The following is a 23,612-nucleotide window of genomic DNA, read 5'->3' on the forward strand; positions in this document are numbered from 1 at the left end:
GAAGGCAGGAAGGCAGGAATCTCAAACAAACAAAAATTCTAGCCCTGTCCAGTTTGGCAACGTATGTATGTCCTCCCCACTTCTGTTGAAAAACAAAAAAATGTGGTCGGCTGCAGGAATGTCCACAGGATACGGTCAAAAACATTCAAGAGAGCAGGTGCCATTTTGACTTTTTTGACCACCACCTGCAGACACCCCTGGCTGGTGGATCGAAACACGGTGCTTTGCTTGTATACACAAGGTCAACATGGCAAGGGAAACCGCATTAAACAAAACCTTCAACTCCCATTCTGTGGGCTGTGGAAAAACAGATCACTGAAAATGTTCATTGTGGAGTGGGCCACCAGGGGTGGGCAATGGTTTTGGCGGGTGGGGGGAGGCACCACATTTATTAAAAAAAAAAAAAATTCTTTACACTCCTGTGGGGATTTGTCTAAGTAGCACCCCAGATGGGTGGATCGTCCGCCTCTACTGCTGGAGAAGGTGTCAGGATTGGAAGAGAGAGATTTGGTGGGAGCTCTGCACATTCACGGCGATCCTTTCTATTTTTTAACTTTAATACGGGACTGCCCTGAATTTTTTGCAAAAAACCCCTTGCAATTTCAAGTGGTAGGATTGGGGTATGTCTTGGGGGCCAGAAATGAAAGCCTGTGAGTGGCCTGCAGCTTGACAACCTGCTAAACCAGTATTTCACAACCTTGGCCACTCAAAGATGTGCGGACTTCAACTCCCAGAGTTCCCCCGCCAGCTGTGCTGGCGGGGGAACTCTGGGAGTTGAAGTCCGCACATCTTCGAGTGGCCAAGGTTGAGAAACACTGTGCTAAACCATTGGAAAAGAGCAATGAGTTTTCTCTACACCTAGCAAAAAATCAGAAGAGATCTGGCAGCATCATGAGCGTCCGATGAAGGGGTAGCTCACCCAAGTGCCTACCTTCTAATAAAATTTGCTCGCTGGAAAAGTGCTGCCTGATGTTCGGCTCCCCCAGACTAACCCGGCTCATCTCCTACGCCTTCAGCAGGCCTTTCCCACCCAGCTGTAAAACAGAAACCATCCTCCTCCTCTGGAGGTGGGCCACGGATTTCTTTATTTGGGAGGGAGAATAGCAAGACCGCGAGGAGGCGCTGAAAGACGCAGGGGACCCGTGCAGCCTGCGATGTCAACACACCAAGGACACGGGTGCCCTCAGCAGGGAAACACGGCAGGCCTTTGTACACACACACACACACGCACGCACAAGGATATGGAGCCAGGTCTCCTTCACCACCCACCGCTGCTTCGTTGCTCAGCTTTCATAGAGGACTCCGTTCCAGCCACTCGCAAAGCCTGCCGGGTCCGCTGCCCGGATCCCAGCCATTCGTGCGACCCCTGCCCAAAACGATCTCCCGAAGGGGGGGGGGAATGGAAGTTTTTTCCCCCTTCTGTTCTCCACGGCTTGGTCCCCATCTGTTTCCACCGCTCTGGGGAAGGAGGAACGGGCGGCTTCAGTTTTTCAGAATGGTTTCGTAGGCTTGGAAAATGTGCTGGGCGACTTCGGGGGCACGGCACTTCAGGGACAGCTGCAAGGGAAGCAGAAGGAGATGAAGACCACCCGAGCCGCCGACGGATTCCTCGGAGGAGGCAGCGGGGTTAGTAAACCGGAGGACGTGGTATCCAAATGCAGAGGGTGGGGCGGTGGGCGGGGAAGCTAAAAGTTTTAAAAGTTGGGCCAAGTCGTTCAGAGCAGAGACCGAAAAGGCGCTGTGAAGAAGCCATCTACTGTTTTTCCAGCCCCCTGATGTCATATCGCACCCTTTTCCAACCCCAGGAGGGGGACCTCAATTCCCAGAATTCTCAGGGATGGGCAGGTTGGCAGGGGAATTGTGGGAGCTGAAGTCTACACACCTAGGGGGAAGGCAGAGAAGAGAGGGCTAGCACGTTTTCCCAGATTAAGAGGTTTTCCCCTCTCCTCTGCCCACCAGCTGAAACCTCGCAGAGGCCAGCTGTTTCAACCGTTCCTGCCGTTGACAGTGGACCTGGAGTGGGTTTTAACTGTTTTGACTTTGCTCTTGGGACGGCAGCGTTGCGAGAAGCCTCTCTGCGGCACGTGATGCTTGCACCTTGAGCCCAAGCAAAAATTCTCACATTTATACAGAAGGGGGGGAAAAAAGACAGGTTTCTGTAGGCCGGAGTTTAAAAACTAATTTAAGCTTGCAGCAGGAAGTCCTAAAGCAAACAATTAACTCCAGCTACATTTGTCTCTGCAGAAGGAGTTCACCTTAAATCCAACAGTGTTTATGATGCACGTGAATCGAGATCTTTCAAAGCATTTTATCAAGCAAATTCCGATTGATTCCGTTTTCTGAAGATCTCAGCTTACTTCCAAGGACTTCCTTGTCACCACAACTCTAGGATTTAGGTTTTCACCTTGCATTACGCCGTGCCACTGATTTCTAAACCCTGGTTTATAAGGAGGTTTCCCAGCTTGGCACTCTCCGGATCACTAGGCAACAACTCCCAGAATTCCAAAGGCCATGCCGGCCAGGGAATTCTGGGAATCAGCAGTCTGGAGGGTGCCAGATTGGGGAAGATATGAACCAAGCTACTAAGATATTCAGTGGTTGGGTGACTTTTTAGTGTGAGTAGTGAGCATCTTGAAAACTGACACAGAGGGTGTCCATCTGCAACTTTGGGTGCTTTTGAACTTAGTCTCCCCAGTACCAGTCCAACTCTATTCGCTGGGGATGTTGGTATTTGTAGTCTAATGCATCTGGAGAGCACCGGGTCGAAGAAAGCCATTCTAAACCTTGTGCAAAGCCAGCGCTCCAGTTCAAGGTGGCACCAGCAGCTCAGGTTAGAAATGGGAAAGGTGGTTATGCTGCTGGCACAGCCGGAAAAAAAAAATGAAAGGGTCTGTTAAGAAGCGGGTATCGTCTAAATCCCTGCGGTCTGCAACACCCCCGCACCCCTTCCCGCTTCCCAGCGACAAAACCGGCCCTTTCTTAACTTGCACCAGGCAGAGGAAATGCATTTTTTGCAGACAGGGGTGTTAGAAGCCAGGCTGGCGTGGAATTCTGCAGGGGCACGGTGAGAACAGCAGGGTAGCAACAGCTGGCTCCTGAACGCTGGGAAAGAGAGAAGCAAACGTAGGGCGCTAACCTCTAGATCCTGTAAGTTGAGGGGGGCAGGCCCGTTGGAGGGGCCAGTGGCCAGGCAGCAACGGACCGGAAGGAAACAATACAAAAGAAAAAGAAAAATAAGATTACACTGTCGTCCAAAGGAAAGGACTGGGGAGGGGGGACTACAAAATCCCAGAACTTAGACCCAACCAGGTTTTCTTGGGGCGGGGTGGAGGCAGAGGAGGAGAAAAACTTCCAAATCTCATTGCAGTTATATGAAGGGTATAAAAGAGAAGAGGGAAGGTGGGTTTGGGCCAAGATCCCCCCCCCATGAGATGCACAGCTGGAGGCTGCTGGGGCAAGACGTCTTCCTCGTCAATTCAAAGGCTCTTCCCCACGAGGGCTCGCTGTTTGCCTCACTCGGTTTTATTTCAGCCCATGGCTTTTATGACCTGCTTTCCCCAAAGTTGGGTTGGGAAGACTTCACACAAAGGGTCCCCGCTTCGGGTCACCGGACCGGCTTCTCACTCTGTGAGAAGTCACCTGAAGCTTTGCGGCTTAAAACCAGTGCTGGGGGGAAGGGGGGGCAAGGACAGATGTTCCTTATACGGCTGTTTCCGGATGGCCTCCAGATGTGCAGCAACTTTCAGGTTTGCACGACTGAGGTTAGCCCTTCATGGTAGTTCAGACAAGAAGCACAACCAGGAGTACTAACTCTATCTTCATTGTAAGGTGACATTAACACAGTGTTTCTCAACCTTGACCACTTGAAGATGGGTGGACTTCAACTCCCAGAATTCCCCAGCCAGCCATGCTGGCTGGGGAATTCTGGGAGTTGAAGTCCACCCATCTTCAAGTGGTCAAGGTTGAGAAACACTGCATTAACAGAATCTTTCAAGTCTGAAAATGCCCCTCTCATCCCCCACCTTTACTCTCCCAAAAACTAGGGAGGGTCCCTTCTGAGATGCTTTCTCCATTCCTCCCCCACCGGCCCAAATTTTATTTATGAGACCATTGTCTAGGCTGCAGTGCCTTCTCCTACCTCCCAAGGCCATTCCCACATGCATAATAACAAGAACGGAGGGGGAACAAGAATCACTACTTTCAGGGCGTCTATTGTACAGCTGTACTGATTAGTCAATTGACCGTATCAAGAAGCAATGGGCGTCAGCCGCAATAAAACAGAATAAAATAAGAGAAGGTAACATTAAGTGAGATAGAATAGAGTAAGGTAGATAAAATAAGAGTAAGAGTGTAATGGGAAGAAGGAATGACCTTGAGGAACAGGAGGAAGAGCCGCAACCAAGACAACAGTCAGATAAAAGAAATCCGAGTCTGGGGAAGAAATGTAGTTTGAGAAAGCAGCTTGGACTTGACCCTCCCTAGTTCCCACGAAGATAAAGGGTGGGGGGGGGAGCGTATCTGGACTTGCAAGGCTGATGTCAGTCCTTCGAGGTAGACTGGACCAGAAAACCAAAGTTATGAATGTCAATACTACTTTTAGTATGAAGAGTCCATTGGAGTTGGGCAGCTAATAAATTCAAATAAACAAACAAATAAATAAATAAGGTTACAGCAACAGAATCTTGCAAGTCCGAATATGCTTCCCCCTTCCCTCCCTTTATCTTCACGAGAACTAAGGAGGGTCTTGTCTGAGAGGCTTTCTCAGATTAGAGTTCTGCCCTGGACTCAGATTTCTCTTAACCGACCATTGTCTTGGCTGCGGCTCTTCCTCCTGTTCCTCAAGGTTACTCTTGCCTCCCATTATATCTGCTTTGCTCTTTATAATTTCTTTTCTCTTTATAAAAGAATTTAAAAAGTCTTTTCTTCGTAAAATAAAATCTTTTTTTTATAAGAGAAAGCAGATATAATGACCGTTGTCTTGATCCTGCCCCTCAAGGTTATTCCTACTTCCCATGACAAAGAGTGAGATAAAACAGGGTAAGATAAAATAGAATACAAAAGTACAAAATGAGATGAATGCTAAAATATAAAACAGGGGCCTCTATCCCTATCCCACCTTTCCTCTGAGAGCTCATGGTGGCTTACATGGGTCTTTCCCTAATTTTATCCCCGGAACAACCCTGAGGATGTAACTTGGAGTGAAATTCCAGGATTGGCAGTCAGATCAGTAGATACATGAACATTTGAATCCAGATTTCTCTGGTCCCTTCGCCACTACGCTAAATTGACCGGCAAACTTTTTGCAACTTGGGCGAACTGCAACGGCTAATTTGCAAATCTTCTGCAAAGTGGCACGTCTTTCGCAACTGCAGTGTCTTCCTCTTTTCCTAAACGTGTTGCATCCTGCGCCTTCTGCAAAAGGAAAGCTATCGCCCTCTCTAGATGGCAAACCCAGGCTGGAGAGGGCTACCATATGCAAAATTCTCACATAACCAATAATCTCATGATGTTTCTTTTCCCTTTTGCTTATAAACCTGCAGGCAGGGAGGTCCACAGGGGGTTAAAACAGTCCAGATGGCATGGTTGTGCCTGCCATCTTGACTTTTTTGACTCCCCTCCCTGCAAACACCCCTGCCCGCAGCAGAGCTTTTAAACAAAGCTGCTCATTTTTATGCACTTACTGATGTCCCAATTCAGAGTATCTTGCTTGGAGAGGGGGTGATCATATAAATTGACTGATTGATTGAAAGAAAGAAAGAAAGAAAGAAAGAAAGAAAGAAAGAAAGAAAGAAAGAAAGAAAGAAAGAAAGAAAGAAAGAAAGAAAGAAAGAAAGAAAGAAAGAAAGAAAGAAAGAAAGAAAGAAAGAAATCTAGAGCAAAAAGCTGGAAAGAGTTCCTAAAATTGGTGGACTTGCACCCATTTGGATCAGGAGAGGAAGCCATACCGTGAAGTTAAGACTCCCGGGCTGGATTCTCAGCTCAGCCAGGACCCAGATGCCATTGGTGAGCTTGAGCGACTGATATAGCATGTCCTGGCCTTCCACGTTCCTCTTTGCAATGGTGAAGATGTTGTTACTCTGCAGCTTGCTGCTCGCGGCATCTGTCCAACCAGAAAGAAAGCAAACCAAATTTTAAACACTCACAGAGCTACTCCTGGCCCTGGGGGAAGACGGGCTCGGAAGATGAGCTTCCCAGCCTGCAAATTAAAAAAAAAAACTCCTAGCGTTTATCGTTCGGAGAATGGTCACAGGCATCACAGGGGAGCAGCTTCACAAGGCTGAGGGTAAAACCTCAATGCCTTGTGTAGCTCCTCGCCCTGCTCCAGGGCAAGCCAGGAGAGATGCCCAACTGAAGGTTGGAGCTGTTCTCTGCCATCGTAGAAGGCACGATGTGGAAACGCAGATCTCGGTTACAGGACAGCAGATTCTGGTTTAGCATTAGAGAAAACGTTCCCAAGCTGGACAGTGGCACCTATGACCTAGAGCGGGGTGGGCTACCCTTCACTGGAGGTCTTCAAGTGGAAACTCGGCTGCCCTCTGTTGCAGATGCTTTAATTCGGGTTTGCGTGGAGGAACACAGAGATGGCCTTCAAGAAGATATGCAGCCACCGTTAATGAAAAATGAGCTTAGCCCAGAAAAACGAGAAAGGCTGAGAAAGAAGCTCAAGGTTGCCCCATCTTGACTCTCTTTGGTATCCGAGGGAGGAAAAGAGAAACAGTACCAGACTTTCAAAATTCTATTACTGAATCAATAACAAGTTCTAGTATTTCTTGTGGTGTTTGTTTTCTGGCCTGGCCTACCTCAAAGGGCTGACAGTTCCTGCACTGGGCCGTGGCTAAGTCTTGAAGGCCTCAGCTCGAGGACTTTAGGATTCCTCAAATAACCGGACACGTAATGAAGATGGGATGTCAAATTCAGCTTTTCCCACTCCCAGCATTCGAACCCTCTAATCCACAGAAAGCTTAATTTCTCTAGGCCAGAGTTTCTCAGCCTTGGCCACTTTAAGATGTTATGACTTCAACTCCCAGAATTCCCCAGCCAGCATTTAATTTGGAGATGGTGCTGCTTAAAGCCTAAACACGACCTATATCCTGGAAAAAGTTTGTGAAAAAGTAGGTGACATTCGTGCTGCGGGTTCATACAACAGATTAACCTAAGTCTCAAATATGGTTGAATAGCTAGTGATTCAGTCTGTTGTGGGAACCCAGTCACTGGATTAACAAATCACAATAAGCCCCTCTAAAATTTATTTGTCTGGGCATCGCATTACCTGAACCAGACATTGTTAACCTGGGTTTAGGGTTTACTTTTACGTGTGAACAGCTTTTGAAGGGCAAACCCATCTTTATAAATATATGATTCTCTCTGGAAGAGACTATCAACTATTAAAACAACTTTAACAGCATTTAACCAAAAATATTGCTGGACTGGGGAGCTCCCTGCTAGCAATGCAGAAAATGTTTCCAATTCAAAATGGCCTGTTTTTGGATTCAGAACAATTGGGGGGACTGGTCAGGACAGCCTGTTTTGAGAAGGGAAGGTTTAATTCATACTTGAGATGGGCGTTTCCAGCTTGAAAGGTTTGGCAGAGCCTTATTCTCATCTCACCTGCGCTAAGCGGACAGTCTTTAATCTGGAACTGTGCTTCATTCTCATTGGGAATGTCCTTCCACGTGGCCAGGAACATCTGCCGTTCTAGCCGGAAAGAGAAGGAGGAGGGTTGAAAGCAAGAGGAAGATGCAAATCTTGCTTGTTTGGTGCCAGATATCTGTGCCCCAGCACTGCCATCTCCAGGAAAAAAAAAAACCAGGATATATATACATAGGTAGTCCTCGACTTTCAACCACAATTGGGACCAGGACTTCTGTCGCTAAGCGATGCAGTTGTTAAATGAGTCATGGCCAATTTTACGACCTTTTTTTGCCCTGGTCATTAAGCAAATCCGGCTTCCCCCATTGACTTTGCTTGTTGGAAGCCCCCTGGGAAGGTCGCAAATGGCAATCATGTGACCCCAGGATGCTGCAACTGCCATAAATACATGCCGGTTGCCAAGCACCTGAATTTTGATCATGTGACTGCAAGGACGCTGCAACAGTTATAAGTGCAAGGACCGGTCACAAGTCACTTTTTTCAGCACTGTTGTAACTTTGAATGGTCATTAAATGAATGGTCGTAAGTCGAGGATTATCTGTACTGGCCTTCAACTATCACTCCTTCTTGCCTGAAGACAAGTTCTAGTGCATCATCTATGGACTTGCCTGGATTGAAAAGGCTGGCATATTCAGTCCATAACAATGGCACCCTGGCCCTTTGCTTAACCCCCCTGCCTGCCCTCCTTCCAGGAAACATTGTTCAAAGATACACTGCGTCTAAGATTGGAAGTTCTCATTTCAGTATCCTGACTTGGCAAAAACCACATGGTCCTCCCTTGCGAGAGGCTGCAGAAAGCTCTCCTAAGGTGTCAAAGGGAGTCAGGCTAACCGTGCGAAGCATTGGTTGATCTAGCAGCTCAACCCTGGGTTAACCCAACAGAAAACACTGCCACAGAACTGATCTCCCTGCCTCCTGTGCCAGAGACTCTGAACCACAAGGGAGTGGCTTCATTCCCTCTGCACAGTGACCTGTCCACTTAAAGCCAACAGCAATGACCAGGAGACCCATCTCAGCATTTGGGGTATCCGGGGAACTGGGACTTTGGGAATATCCAATAACTCTTGGATATTCGCTTCTGAAGGTCCACGTATTAGCCAGTCACTTTTCTCCCTGCAAAGCAGGGTTGGTTCTAGACTGTCTTGTGTTCTAGACCACCTGGTATTCTCCTGATGTTGTAGAAGACTACAGTTCCACTCATTAATTTAACGTAATTAATGTAATTAATTTGATGTAGGTGCTGCCTGACTCTGAACGAGTCTGGCTGGCTTGCAATGGAACACCCCACCCCACCCCACCCCCTGCAAAATAAATGAATAAAAATAAAACACAACACAGTTCCAAAACCCCAACCACTGAAAACAGATAAGGTAAAAAAACAAAATAAAGAACAAGGGGACGAGAACAGCTTCCAACTTTTGGCCGGCTGAGGCTTATGGATGTGCTCTGGCCACGTGGGGAAGGCAATGTCCTTCTTGAAAGTTTAAGAAAAAGCGTCCGTTGGACAACTTTCCACCCGCCGAGTCTTCTACAGGCCAGACCCACCTACCCATTTTCCCATCTTCCACGAAGAGAATGTACACGGGATACAGAGTACTGAAGTAGAAGACATCGATGTTATTTTTCACGGCCACCTGAAAGTAAAAATAGAGTTTGGTTCCAGCCCATTAAAATTTCAGAGTTGGACTGTGCACGATCAAACTTTCTCCATCCTTCCAGAGGTGCTGGAACCAGATACATCGGGAAGATCTCAAGCTGGGGAAGGAATAATACACTCTAATTCTGCAAGACCACAGAAAGGTAGCGGGGGGCTGGGACATGCTTTACAACGTTCCTAGTCCTCATGATGACGACGATTTGTTTGAAAGGGGGCAGATCGTGTCCGAGGAAACAAAAGCAGGAAGATAGACTCATTTACGTTTTCCAGATGTTTTGCAATGATCATCAACCTTCCCATAACTTACAAAGCTGAAAATGGAGTTGGGGGAGCGGGGAGAGATGAATCTGAATTCTTGGCATAGTAGAATTAATGCTGGCAGCACCCGCACGACTTAAATTAATCGCAAAAAAACCTTCATTGGGTTTGGTTAGTTCTTGGGTGAGAGATTATCAGGAAATTCCAGGCTTGAGGCTAAGTTAGGAAGTCTGAGAGCGTTTGGAAGAAGGAAGTGGCAATGCCTTTCCATCATGCTAACACAGTGTTTCTCAACCTTGGGAACTTGAAGATGTGTGGACTTCAACTCCCAGAATTCCCCAGCCAGCATGGCTGGCTGGGGAATTCTGGGAATTGAAGTCCACCCATCTTCAAGTGGCCAAGGTTGAGAAGCACTGTGCTAAACTGTTGAGATTTATTTAGTTTATTCATTTAAATTTATTGGCCACCCAGCTCTGTTGGGACTCAGGGTGGTACACCAAACTAAAACGAGGCATAAAAACAGACAAGATATTCAATCAACAGGCAGCCCGGACTAAAACGCTTTCATAACAAAAATCTACAAAACAAAACAGGGGCCGTTCAACAAATCACACACATCAACCCAGGCCTGGGACCAGTGCCAGGTTTTCAAGCTTTCTGGGACCCCAGGAGGGAGGGCGCCATCCTGATCTCTGGGGGGGGGGAGGCTCTTCCAGAGGGTGGGGGGCGCGCCAGAGAAGGCACCCTTCCCAGCTCCCACAAGATGGCAACATATAACGGAGGGGACCTGGAGTGCGCCCACTTTGCTGGAAGGAACCGGGTGGGCAGAAATGATGGGAGATTGGTGGTTCCTCAGGTATCCAGGCTCTCTGCCATGCAGGACTTTAGAGGTTATAACCAGCACCCTGAATTGCAGCCGGAAGCCGACTGGCAGCTCACGTGGCAATGGCGACACATGGGCCCAGTGATAGGCGCCCGTTATTGCTCGTGCCGCTCATTTGGAACCAGCTGCACTCCCCCAGATTGACTGAATTAGCTTCTTCAATGTTTCTCCTCGGCCTGAGAAGGGACTGCGGGCATGCCATTTTTTTAAATCAGCAGCCTTGTGTCCTCGAAGCTTTGCCACGGAACGGCCTTATCCTGAATCCAGGTGTTTTGAGAGAGGCTGCTCTGACTGGCTCCCTGCAAGCTGCACCCACCTCTGCTCCACAAAGATGCTATTCCCAAAGATGCTGGGAATGGACACTGAGCCCTGCTGAGCTGCAGCCCTTCCCCACCGCACGGCCGCCTGGCCTCTTACAAGACCCCTGTTCCCTCTTGCTCCTCTGAGGCCCCCTTCAGCTCACCTGGAGGTTATTCAGGGGATCCATCTTCATGACCGAGCCAACAGTGTTGAGGGGAAGAGAGATCTCCACATTCTGGTTTGGGGCGAGAGGAGTGTGGACTTGCAGAGGCGCAGCCGGGGCCAAACCAAAGCTGAAGAGAAATGGCCAGAGAGTCAAGCAGACATATATTGGTGGGCGACGGTTTCAACAGAAAACCTCTCTAGAATGAATTATGCCCTTCATCCACCAGGTCCAACTACCTGGCACTGATTTCCTGAAAAGTTTTCCCAGTTGCCCCTGGAGTTGCTGTCAACTGCACCCAAAGCAGATGCTCTGTTTTTCAGCTGCAACCTATGGATGCCCCAACCAGCAACAACACTTCTATTCCTGGAAATGTCTAGAGGAGTGTTTCTCAACCTTGGCAACTTTAAGCCATGCTGGCTGGGGAATTCTGGGAGTTGAAGTCCACATCTCTTAAAGTTGCCAAGGTTGAGAAACACTGCGCTAGAGCATCTGGACCTTAATCAGGCAATTAAAACAGGAAACAGAAGGGTGAGAATTACTGAGATTTGGGGCTCCATTAGGAGAGACTAATTTACAAAATTAGTACCTGCTGCATTACACAGCAGGCTAAAATGGTTAGCTCTTGGATGGGAGGCCACCAGGAAATCATAAAAGCATGGGATAGACCAGGAAGCTGAACCTGTCCATTTTCTGGATAATTTGTTTGGGGAAAAACCTAGCCCCACTTTCAGAAAACTGCAGCATATTCATAGAAATAAAATGAACATCTAACACAGTGTTTCCTGAACCTTGAAACTGAGAAGGAGGAGCAAAACCGGAAGCCACATCCAGTTTGATGGGCTGTTTCTTGACCCCAGCCTTCTCCAACCTGGTTGGCTGGGGATTCTGGGGGTCGGGGTAGGTTACTCTGCCAGATAAGCCTCTTCAGCCAACTTCTTAGAGGGTTTGGCATCATCAAACCAACCGCTCAGTATAAAGGAGATCATCATCAGAGGCTGTCACACAGGTGGGGTGAAGCTTTACCTGTTCCGGTTGAACTGGATGGCGAAGTCCGACATGACCTGCAAGGCTTTGTTGGACAATGTGAGGTCCATCGAGAGGGAACCTCCCCGGCGACTAAACGTCCCTGAAATCTCCAAGCCCTTGGCTTTCACCGCGGGGAGCCACACCTAAAACCAGAGAGGACCCTCAAGGTTTGGCAGCCAAGGTGTTCCAAAGACGGTTCCCGCAGGGCCGGCCGAGTGACCGTGAGAGCGCAGGCCAAGGCCGAAAGAAGAGGACCTCTAGAACGCAAACCATCAGCACGTCTTGAGTTTTTTAAGCGCGGAGCACGATCGAGGAAGTGGTAGGACTGGGATCCCCATCTGCTGATGATCTGTCTAGAGATATTCCTCCTGCTTTCTCAACCACAGCATAAAATCTCAAGCCCGAGAGGAGGGCCCAACTTTATGGGGTTTCTGGAAAGTGCCTCGCCCTTGTCTCCGAGAAATTCTCTTTTACAGTTGGGAAGGGAAGCCATGGCAAGATCAGACCACGGCAAGATCCAGCCACGAGAAACCCAGTTGCCCTCGCAAGCCTTCGGCAAGCAATGGCTTCCGAGAGGCGCTGCTGTCTTTGGCTTCGGAGGGTCCTAAGAGATCAAAGCTACTCACGGTTTTGGGAGCGATGTGGGAGCCCGACAAGTTGCTCACGCCTCCAGCCAGGTCAAAGAGGTCTCCCAGCCCCCCTCCGAGGGGTCCCCCCAAGTTTGAGGGGATGACTGCACTGGGTGCTGCAAAGCTGGGTGCTCCCATCTGCAGAGAAGAAAGAGATGGCGTTCTTGTAAGGTCACAAGGCTAATCTGAAAGGGGGGCAAGATATCGCAAGGAGGCGGGGAAGAGGAAGCCAAAAACCGGGGAACGCAAGAGATCCCTTGCGCAGGATTCCCAGGAAGGAAGCATCTTGTCCCTCAAGCTGGCAGGAAGGCTGGGATCCCCCAATGCCTTTAACTTGGGTCAACAAATCGATCACACATCTGAATGGGCCCTGAATCCTGAATCATAACGTAACCCAAATAGGTGGGTTTGTACAGTGGGCTAAGCCATGGGAAAAGCACCTTCACCTGTCGTGGGAATGGAGACAGTGTGTTTGAAGTTGGGAAGAGGCAATAACAGGTATTTCCAAGCATTGGACTTTGGGGGGGGGGTCCTTCCAAAGAGTCCTTTATCGCAGGGTTCCTCAACCTTGGCCACTTTAAGACGGGTGGACTTCAACTCCCAGAATCCCCCAGCCAGCAACTCCCAGAATCCCCCAGCACCTGTCTTAAAGTTCCCAAGGTGGAGAAACACTGCTCTAGGGAGAAACAATGCCAAAATCTAGATAAGCAATGAAAGGAAAATAAATGGAGAGCTGGGCAGGAATGTTCTTTTTTCTATCACTTTTGGGATTATTTTTCAGACATTCCAAGAAGCAGCTTCTCTTGCAACTGGGTTTCTCCCGGACGGGGAGGCAGAGAGATGTGCTCTCGCTCATGGGGCGCCTCCGTCCTGCGCCCATCCACCCGCCCCAGTTGGCCAGAACGGGAGAGGGCAAGGGGGCCGCAGGCTCACTGAACACAAGGCCCGTTCTTGAAAGTGAGTAAGGAGAGCTGAAGCCTACCCCTTCGGATTCTTCCCCCATCTCGAAACAGAAGCAGGAAGGCGGAGAGAAGAACAGCAGCAGCAGCAGCAGGGAAGGGAAGGGAAGGGAAGGGAAGGGAAGGGAAGGGAAGGGAAGGGAAGGAAAGGAAAGGAAAGGAAAGGAAAGGAAAGGGAAGGGAAGGGAAGGGAAGGGAAGGGAAGGGAAGGAAAGGAAAGGAAAGGAAAGGAAAGGAAAGGAAAGGAAAGGAAAGGAAAGGAAAGGAAAGGAAAGGAAAGGAAAGGAAAGGAAAGGAAAGGAAAGGAAAGGAAAGGAAAGGAAAGGAAAGGAAAGGAAAGGAAAGGAAAGGAGAAAGGAAGCAAAACAGGTGAGAGGGAAGGAGGGAGAAAGAGGAGGGAGGGGGAGGAGGTGGGGAGGAGGAGAAGAAGGAGAAGAGGAGGAGGAGAAGAATAGAAGGAGGAGGAGAGGAAGAGGGGAGGGGAAGAAGTGGAGGAGGAGGAGGAGGAGAAGAGAAGAAGAGGGGGAGGAGATGGGGAAGGGGGAATGGGAAGAAGAGGAGGAGGAGGAGGAGGAGAAGGGAAGGGAAGGGAAGGGAAGGGAAGGGAAGGGAAGGGAAGGGAAGGGAAGGGAAGGGAAGGGAAGGGAAGGGAAGGGAAGGGAAGGGAAGGGAAGGGAAGGAGGAAGGGAAGGAGGAAGGGAGGCAGACAGGCACGCCAGGAAGGGGAAGAAGGGAGACAACATACAAAAAAGGGAGGGATGAAAAGTTAGTTGGCTCAGCATACAACACGTAAAAGCCCACACGCTACTGAGGCACCTACCTAAGGACGCCATTCTTAGCCACCTGGTTCAAACCAGCCCTGCAAGTTGGCACTGACTGACCTAGCTTCTGCTAACCCCTAAGCAAGTAGAGAGAGCCAGGCTGGTGTCGTGGGGAAGGCACCGGGCTAGAACCCAGGAGACCCTGGGTTCTAGTCCCACCTTAGACACAAAGGGGGTGACTCTGGGCCAGTCCCTCCCTCTCAGTCCCAGGAAGGAGGCAATGGCAAGCCACTTCCGAAAAACCTTGCCAAGAAAACTTTAGGGACTTGTCCAGGCAGTCTCCAAGAATCGGACACGACTGAACGGGGGGCGGGGGGACAAGTAGAACCTATAAACAAAATAAAATAAAACAAACAAAGCAGAACAAAATAAAAAATAAAAATAAAATATACTCTTGCCAAATGTACTAGCTGTTTTTCTGGGGGGAAAAAATACCCACCCGTGATTCTACAGGCCTGTAGTCTTAAAATCAGACCGCACACCACACAGACAAGTAAGACAGAATATCATCCGGCTGTGATGGCAGCAGCGTCAATAGGGCAGTTTGAGCCTTCAAGGGATTTCGCATCTATTGCAAAATTTAGCCACTACGTCATAGGTTGAATTTCCTCAAGGGTGGGAGGAAGTGATGAGTGCAGGGGGAAGGGGGAGAGGGGTCATTTAAGTGTTCAGCAGACACAAAACCAAGTTCCTAGTCCTTATGGTAGGAAAGATCTGGACCTGAATAGATAATGCTTGTTGAAATAACGAATAACTGAGAATTTGAACAGCTGGCATATATGGGCCACCGGTGTTGAAGGAAAAAGCAAGGTAGAATTGACAGTCATTATTATTTTCTGTCCGTTTTGACAGAGCTGCACAATTTTTTACCCGTTTCAGAAATCATTTTTTGGCAACGACCTAGAAGAATGCTTTGAAAAGGGACATTTTTCAGACTGAAGGATTGTCCTCTAACAGCCTTGAATATTATTTCAGTCTTGCAAATTTGAATGGATGAATGACTTGCCCCAGACCGAAAGTATTAAAGACGTCTAGGTTGAATAAAACCTGGTGATTGTATTTATTTATTGTATCATTTATATTCCACCCATTCAACTGACTCTGAGCAGCTCGCAGCAAATCCACGTCTCATGTCTGGGTTGACGGTAACGCGTGCTTTTGTTTTAAGCAGCGTTCGGCATTAAATTAAGAAGGCTTTCCACTTTAGTTAAGTGTACCCACCGTGGCAGCATGAGATGAGTTTTGAAATATTTGCAGGAATGTTAGAATTCCCCTGAATGCAGTCCCTCTGATTCTGTTACTGAATGCCTATGATAGAAATGCCAGTCTGGTTTTCTGTTAACTGCTAAAATAGGGGGCAAAGCCCAGAGTCTCAGAATGGGAGAGAATAAGGGGATCTGTGTCACCCCCACCCTAAGGATGTCCCAGAAAGCTTTAAAAAGTTTGACTATTCTCCCAGGCCTTGGGGTAGGGCGTTTATGGAGCCCTTTAAGTGATGCTTTTCACAGAGGGAGTCTATTTGTCTGGACCACAGAATCTCCTTGTCGGTTTTTATGGTTTTCCTTGATGTTCTTGTTTGATGTAAGCTGCCCAGAGTCTTTTTAAAGCTGGACAACCTCTAAATCTCAGAAACAAACAGACCAACCAACCTTAAAAACTAGGGAGCGATTAATCCAACTTTTGAAGAATTGTCCAACCATATCAGAGAAATCGGAAAGATAGACTAGCGGGACACGAGCTGTAATTCTATTAGTCTTCAGAGGCGTTTGTAGCCTTTTTTAAAAAGCGTATCATCCTTTAGAGACTGTGGTTGCAGGGAAATAAATGTCTCGCCATGAATCCCTTACTGCAATGGAGTTTTTCTTTTTTTTTACTAGCAGTGAATTCTATGGAAAATCAGAGAAATTTGCAGCCCTTCTGGATTTTATGTCAAAAACCTGTTGGCATTTGGAGGCCCCTATGCAAGGAAGAAACTGTACGGCAACCGTCTTTACAGTAATTGCAATAATGTTTGCCCTAACCCTAACCCTGTCAGCATTTCAGGGCCCCTATGCAAGGGGGAAAAAACCCTCTACCGCAACGTTTTTTTTTCCTGCAATGACATTTTTACTCGCAGTGACTTCTCTTACAGTTCAGAGAAATGGGAAGCCCTCTGGAATTATTTTTTTGGGGGTTTTTTGCACAAGCTTCTCAGGGTTTGGAGGCCACTAACCAAGGACAAGAGGGACTTACGAGACTGTCCAAGCCACCGCCGAGGAGATCCACCGCTCCCATCTGCACCGACGATGTCGCGATCGGAGGGCTGCTGACCGGGGGCCCGAGGTCAAGGTTCAGCAGGTCTCCCAGAAGATCGCCCTGAGTTGGGATGACGGCTGGTTGCTCCGAAGGCGGTACCCCAGCTGGAGCAACATCTGGACTCTCCGCGCTTTCGCTTCTGTGTTTATGGGAGGAAGGGGAGATGGCTGCTTTTAAACTGCCTGCTTCCTTTGAAACAGCCTTTGGATTGTTTTCGTTCCTGACACACATACACACAGGGCAGAAAAAACAGGTAACGTGGGCAGAACAGAAAGGGCTGCATGAGGAACAAGATCTGAGTTCAAATGCTCCCACAACCATAAAGTTTGTGGGGTCACTGTGAACCCAACTCCCAGGCTGAGTTGACACCCTAGACCAGTACTTCTCAACCAGGATAACTTTAAGAGGTGTGGACTTCAACTCCCAGAATTCCCCAGCCAGCGCATGCTGGCTGGGGAATTCTGGGAGTTGAAGTCCACACCTCTTAAAGTTATCCAGGTTGAGAAACATTGCCCTAAACTAAATCCTAAAAAACAGCAATGGTTGGTTCTACCTAACAAGCTATGTTCAAGATAATACATCACAATCTGACTATGAACAGGCTATTCTTTAGGTGCTCCAAGTTGTTACCTAACACAACTTGGGTTTACCCAACACATTAACCTCGTTTGGCAAACCCACCATGGCTGGGTTCACCCAACAGGCTATGCCAAAATACAGAAATCACATGAGATGGCAGAGTTCGCACGACGTGCCGAGACTAGAACAGGGTTCCCACAACGCCCTGCGCCACAAACCGTCCAGCCCCATTTTTAGCTTAACCACAGCTTTGTGTGAATGCAGCCACCTTGTGTAAACTGCCTTCCAGCAGTTTCAAATCCTTCCTCCGAGCTCGCCTTCTTTCAGGAAAGCTTTTGAAGCAACGTTTAAGTTCCCATGCCCTTTTAAAATTAAGCCAAAGTGCAAATACCAGACAATAATCATCTCTGTCAACTGTCGCTTGGGTGTCTCACCCATTAATTCCTAACCAAAGCCAACACATCAAGGAACGGCTGATCAAAATGGATTTTTTAAAGAATTATACAAGTCAGGCTCCTGACTCACTTCTACAGGAATAAAACAGTTCAGACAGCTTCTGTTGACAAATTATGGTGACCCTCTTCGACGGGCTGAGTTTCCCATAACCCAATCAGCCAACGTGTAAGTTGGTTGGCTTTTACAGCGGTGTGAATCCAGTCACTGTAGCTTGTAATCCATGGCTTACGGCCTACTAGGGTTTGGAATTTCAGCCAACTTCATTCAGCAAGCCACAGTAAAACCAACTATGGCTTTGTACGACATGTCAACCCAACCATGATGCGTCTAGTTGGTGAAGGTGCTGGACTAGGAGGGCAGAAACTTGAGTTTTGGTCTTGCCTAAGATGCAGAAGCTCCCTGGAGACCTTGAGCCAGTCCCTCAAGTGTGCAAGACCCAGGTTTTAGTCCCCCTTCAGGCATGGAAGCTCCATGATGGACCTGGGGACAGTCACGCTCTCTCAGCTCAAGAGCCACTATGGTACAGTCATTAAGGTGCTCAGCAAGGAGCAGGGAGAACCTCCCTGGGGGACCTTGGGCCAGGAGCTGTCTCTCAGCTCACCCCACCTCACCTCAAGAGTTGCTGCTGTCAGGGAAAATGGGGAGCACTCGAATGCAAGTCAGGTAATCAATTAACCAATGGCGATTTCGGAGTCCGACTTACGAGCCTGTCCGGGGGGGGAGGCTTTTATGGGTGACCCCTCTGCTCCCCTCCACGAATGCACTCGGGGGCTTGTGATAGACCGAGGCCAGCGTGCCGATGTAGCAGATCAACTCGTCCAGCAGCGTCGGCTCGATCAGGTCCGTCTCCTCAGAAATGAGAGGCTTTTCGGCCAGGACCACCTCCTTGGCCGCCACAGGATCCGTGGAGAGCAGGCGCCAGTAGATGTAGCCCCGGTCCCTCAAGTCGGGGTTATCCGAATCCTACAGGTTGGAAGGAAGGGAAGAGGAAGACAGATTTACCCCAGGGTTAAACGAGGTGGATGGGCTTGGATGCTAAGCTGGGCCAGGCCAGGTTAGTCCCTGAATGGGAGATGAATAGGAAATCCCAGGATTGGAGGCCATAGGAAGTCAGAAAGAGATCTCAGAAGAGGACACTGGCAAACCATTTCTAGACTGATTCTGAAAAAACATGGTTATGTCCAGGGAGCCACCAGGACTCCAACATGACTGGAGGGAGTCTGTTTTTCACCACTTGTCAGGGGCTTGAAAGTCAAGGAGACAGTCAGTGTTGAAGAACATCCACGACCAGAGATCTGAAGGTGCAGGAGGTAGGGAAAAAAGTTAAGGGAGATTTCCCCCCTTCTCCCCACCAGTCACTGGGAATCAGGCAGCTTACTGTCGTTGTTGTGATTCCCTGAGTAGAGAGTAAATGTTCCTGCAATTATGAAATCAGGGGAAAAGCTGTCTTCCCCAAGTTTTTTTCCAATTAAAAAAAAAAACACTCGGGCCTTTTCAGCACCCGTTATTTGTCGCCCTGAGCACCTCTGAGAAAAGGAAAAACGACGTTTCCTCTGCCCACTCTGTGCAATCAACCCTCACCAGGCTGAGGGATGCTGAGGACTTGGACAGTTTTCAGTGTCCTGAAGCCAACCCAAAGAGTGACCATCAACTGGGACTGATTTTGAACTGGCCTGGTGGAGAGTCACAGAACTGGGAAGTCTGTATTTGGCTTAGTTTTGCCGATGATGATGATGATGATGATGACAATCCATTCGTTTTTCTCCTGCCCCGACACGGCCATGGGGCCTTTTGACAGGCTTTTCTGGAGGCTGGAAGGGGACCCTTGGGGCGCCAGGGACGAAGAGCGATACCTGGGTGGCCAAACTCAGCACTTGCTGCACCAGCTCTTGCGTCTCGGTGGGCTTCTTCAGGAAGAGCTTCACGATGGCCGTCAGCAGCTGCAGCTGAACCTGAACGGGGGGAAGAAACGGTTCGGAGGTGAACGGAGAACGGCTAAAGGACGGAGCGTGACCGGCCCCGTTTCAAATCCAAAGCACTTCCAAAATGATGGAAAGAGCCAGACCGGCGCAGGGGGCAATGCGTTTGGCACTCCAAACAGTGCGTTTCGCTTTCAAGACGTTTTGGAGGCAACGTCATTGGCATTTTTGGAGATGCCAACGCACCAGCCTCCTGGCCTTCCGGAGGGCTTTGAAGACCTGGTTCTGCCACTTGGCCTGGGGCGGGGAGGGAATACCTCAAGCATGGGGATGGCTAGCCCCATAGAGTCCTCCTGTCTTCAGCCCCAGATTTTTCATTTGGTTGGACTCTCTTTTCCCTTTTTTAGAAATTAATGTTTTATATATTTATATATATTTATGGTTTTCATGTTCTGGGTGAGTCGCCCAGAGTTCCCGGATTGGGGGGAGATGGGTGGGGGAGAAATTTAATAAACAAACCAACCTGACCCATTGCACGTCACACTCAGCACTGAAATCCTGGGGGCAGGACACCTCCAGGAACGTACTCCAGTGGTTTGGGGCACCCACCGTTTTTTGATGTCTAGGAAAAAACTCTTCATCCCCCCTCAACCCAGGCACAATCAGCTGAGGCCCAGCACCTGGGTGCTTTCATCATGGAAGCCCTCCAAGAAACTCTCCAGCAGCTCGTCTGCATTGTCGATGCGCTCTGCGTACTCTCCCACGATCCAGATCATGGCAGCCCTGGCTTCTGGTTCGTCGAGGGAGTCCAGGTTCTCGCACAGAGTGGCGATCACGCTTTCGTACCTGGGGGCAGACGACAGGAACCTCTGATGCAACCAAGGAGATCTTGCAAGCTGCAGTGACTTGCTCTCAGACAGGTCAAGAAGCAGGAGACAGTTAGGTGAACAACCAGCCGCACCTTTACACCTTGCTGTCGGTGAAAAGATGTGCCAGTTCACTCATTCACAGGAAGGCAGTTAAAAAGAAAATAAAGATGTCGCTGTCTTAATGCATTTGGGGGGAATATATTAGGAATAGATGGGAAGCAGTCCCGTTGTTGGGAATCTTGTAACCCAATACCTTTCTTCCCAAGAAATCTCGCTAAAGAAGACTCTATGAGAACCATGCTTGATCGGAGTCCCTTGGGGTTCAGGCAGTTGCCAAGAGCCTGGGGGATCCCAGGAGACCCCTCAGCCCAAAACAGGAGATCCTCTTTTGAAGGTAAACAATGCCTTTGGTGATCTGTGTACACTTATACTTTAAACCAGTAAGGTTGGAATCATAGGATATGGATTTCATATGTGGCCCTCCCACCCACCTCCCCTTTTCTTATCCATAATCTTTCATGGAGAATAGAGTTATCACATGGGCACAAGGTGCCTCTGGAATGGGGCATCTCTAGAAATCAGCTGCTACTGCTTGGGAGTTTCTCAAAGTCCCGAGAACTTCACCACCCTTGAAATTTCTTCAGTCCAATTCTGGTCTGTTCCAGCTTGCCAATCTGGGTTGGTTCTTAAGGAAGAACAGACATCCTTCCCCTTTTTCCAAAAAAATAAAATCTCAGGACTCAGCTAGTCCTAATACATGGCTGGCCCCAATTCAGTAAAATACATATATGTCAAATGAAAAAAAATCGACTAGGGATTGGAAGACTGAGGAAGCTACATGCGGGGCCCAGCCTAACTTTATTTTGTTTTGAATGCCTTACATTCTGCCAAATTGGTTAAGGAAGACCCCCTAATAATCCTGCCCACATCTGCTTTCCAACAAAAGGAAAAGTCCTGATCTGCAATTTTGCTAAAGAAGGGAGTAAAGTTCAGCATCCAGGACTTGGCTTCAACCCTGAGCCACCGTCGCTCAGCCAAGAGAGTTCTCGTACTTGTTTGGGTACTTGCGGAAAATGTCCTTGATGACCACAATAGCTTCCTGCACCACGTAGTTGACCTTGGTCTGGATGAGATCCAGCAACGTGCTCACACAGCGCTCTGCTGATTGCTGAAACGGGAAAAGAGGAAAAGAGAGAAACAGGCTGGGTCAGCCCAGAAGCTGGAGAAGGCTCCAATCGCTCACGGAAGGGGAAAGCCAAGAACATCCATGCGATCTTGTGGCAAGAGCTCTGCTGGTGGCGCGGTTTGGGGCTGGGGGTTAGGGTCTAACTGGGGTGTCAGAAGTTTGTACCGTTGTGGTAGTGTTAATCTCTGAACACTACCCAGAGTCACAGTTGTGAGATGGGTGGCTCTATAAATTGGAGGGAGGGAGGGAGGAAAGTGAGAAACCCTATCCTACAGCTGCTGATTTCCTAGTACTTCTCACCCAAGTCCTAAGCAAGGCCCAATCATGCTTCGCTTTTTGGAAATCAGCCAAGATTGGTTGATGGCTACCACTTCTTCAGCTCAAAAGGATGAGAGAAACTCTAAGTAAAACTAGCTGAGCATCTGTAATAGTATGTGGGAAAGACCTTGGAGACGGGACGAAGAGATGCTGCCAAGGGAACAGTCAGATAAGAGAGGGTGTAGCCCACAGCTGGATAGCGAGTGGGGCAAGAGGCTCAGAAGGGACCCTCCCTAGTTTCTGGGGCTGTAAAGGAGACGGGGGGAGAACTGTACTTTCTGACTTGCGAGATTCTGTCAATGTAGCTTTACAATAACGTAGAATGAGCTCATCTGGTGGTGATTCCTATCTGGTCTACCTAGTAAGGCTGACATCAAGGTCCTTCCCTCATACCATGACAGTATCTGTGAAACAGACGCTTCTGTGATGGCGCACAGCCTTCCAGAAAATTATTCATTATAATTACGATTCATTATTCAGATGCATCTTGTATCTTGTCGAGGCTCACCTCAACCTTAATGGCGCATCGGCCGATGGCCCGGACAGCTTTCCGCACAAAATCGACATCCACTTCTGTTGCGTATTCCTTTAACTCTGCAAGCACCTGCGAGGGAGCAGAAAGGGGAGTGAGACCTGAAGTGTTAGTGCAAACGCAGCAACTCCTCCCTCCGAGAGGAACGTGGGAATTCAGTGGAAGGAAGCAAAAACACATCCTTTTGGAAACCTGAGGAGATATGAGGATGTGTGGCGAGTTTGAGATTTGCAAAAGGATCCAAAAAATAAAGATTCAGACAAATGCTGGTCTCTTCTGCTTAAAAGCCCACAAAACTCCACACGCTTTTGTTGCAAATCTGATTTCTTCCTTCTTAATAAGAAGGAACTTTCTTCTGATGGAGAGAGCCAGGGATAAATAAAAAATAAATATGCAGGGGCCCAGTGTATTCGTGAGGTATTCCACAAACAGCCTACCAACCCTGGCCAAGTTTATCAAACTCTGGAAGCTCTCAAACTTCTGACGGGATCCTCGATGGATTTTAGAGCTGCGGGGGAGGCAGGCAAAGGTTTTACTTCAGGAACTTTACCTGGGCGATGTTGGCCTGGGACGCCAGGCGGATCATAATGTCCAACTTCTCCAGCTTGACGTAGATCGGGTCATTGTACTTCACAAAGAAGACTTTCATCTCGTGCTTGAGGATTTCAGGCCTGGAGAAGGGAAATACAGGGGAAAGGGAATAATGAAATAACGAAATGTTGGAGCCAGGTCAGGACCTTCTAAAGCAGGGTTTTTCAAACTTGGCGACTTGTTCTAAAGGCTCAAAGGGGCCTAAGAACAGAAAGTGTGTTCACCCATCCCCTTGTTCTCAAGAGCAATTTTCCTCTCTTGTTCTTGGCCCACTGAAGTCAATGGGCCAGTCAAGAGGCATCTGGGTAACTCAAAATATCTCCTACGGCTGCTCGTCTAAGGCGACTTCCCTGCACTACTCCACCCAGAAGGTCTCAGGGACCCACTGGAAGAGTTGCACAGCTGTTTTTCAGCCCTTCCCCCACGTATTATTTCAACTAGCGTGCACATTCACCAGGGTTGGCTCTGCACAACACACATGCCCTGACCAATTAGACCTGGTGGCTTGCATTCGTACC

General features: G+C 48.6%; 1 protein-coding gene across 3 annotated transcripts in view; it reads right to left on the reverse strand.

The window, feature by feature from the left end:
* Positions 1-1,060: 1,060 nt before the first annotated feature.
* Positions 1,061-23,612, reverse strand: part of AP1B1 (adaptor related protein complex 1 subunit beta 1) — a 43,792-nt gene continuing 21,240 nt past the window's right edge. For 2 of the 3 annotated variants that reach the window (XM_088143185.1, XM_088143187.1), the window contains 15 exons: positions 23,054-23,174; positions 22,480-22,575; positions 21,520-21,635; positions 20,279-20,444; positions 19,533-19,631; positions 18,383-18,642; positions 16,582-16,783; positions 13,552-13,572; positions 12,567-12,707; positions 11,938-12,083; positions 10,912-11,041; positions 9,200-9,284; positions 7,609-7,695; positions 5,946-6,100; positions 1,061-1,557 (listed from right to left, as the gene is read on the reverse strand). In XM_088143185.1, coding sequence (XP_087999311.1) covers positions 1,483-1,557; positions 5,946-6,100; positions 7,609-7,695; positions 9,200-9,284; positions 10,912-11,041; positions 11,938-12,083; positions 12,567-12,707; positions 13,552-13,572; positions 16,582-16,783; positions 18,383-18,642; positions 19,533-19,631; positions 20,279-20,444; positions 21,520-21,635; positions 22,480-22,575; positions 23,054-23,174 — 1,900 coding nt within the window. In that variant the 3' untranslated portion in view covers positions 1,061-1,482. The remainder of the gene's footprint in view (positions 1,558-5,945; positions 6,101-7,608; positions 7,696-9,199; positions 9,285-10,911; positions 11,042-11,937; positions 12,084-12,566; positions 12,708-13,551; positions 13,573-16,581; positions 16,784-18,382; positions 18,643-19,532; positions 19,632-20,278; positions 20,445-21,519; positions 21,636-22,479; positions 22,576-23,053; positions 23,175-23,612) is intronic. The other variant, XM_088143186.1, reaches the window with a different exon arrangement.

The sequence above is a fragment of the Python bivittatus genome, unplaced genomic scaffold (assembly GCF_059951505.1).
Source record: "Python bivittatus isolate LINGU-HERP-01145 unplaced genomic scaffold, Pbiv_v1 ctg000280_np1212, whole genome shotgun sequence".
In the NCBI taxonomy this organism is placed as follows: Eukaryota; Metazoa; Chordata; class Lepidosauria; order Squamata; family Pythonidae; genus Python; species Python bivittatus.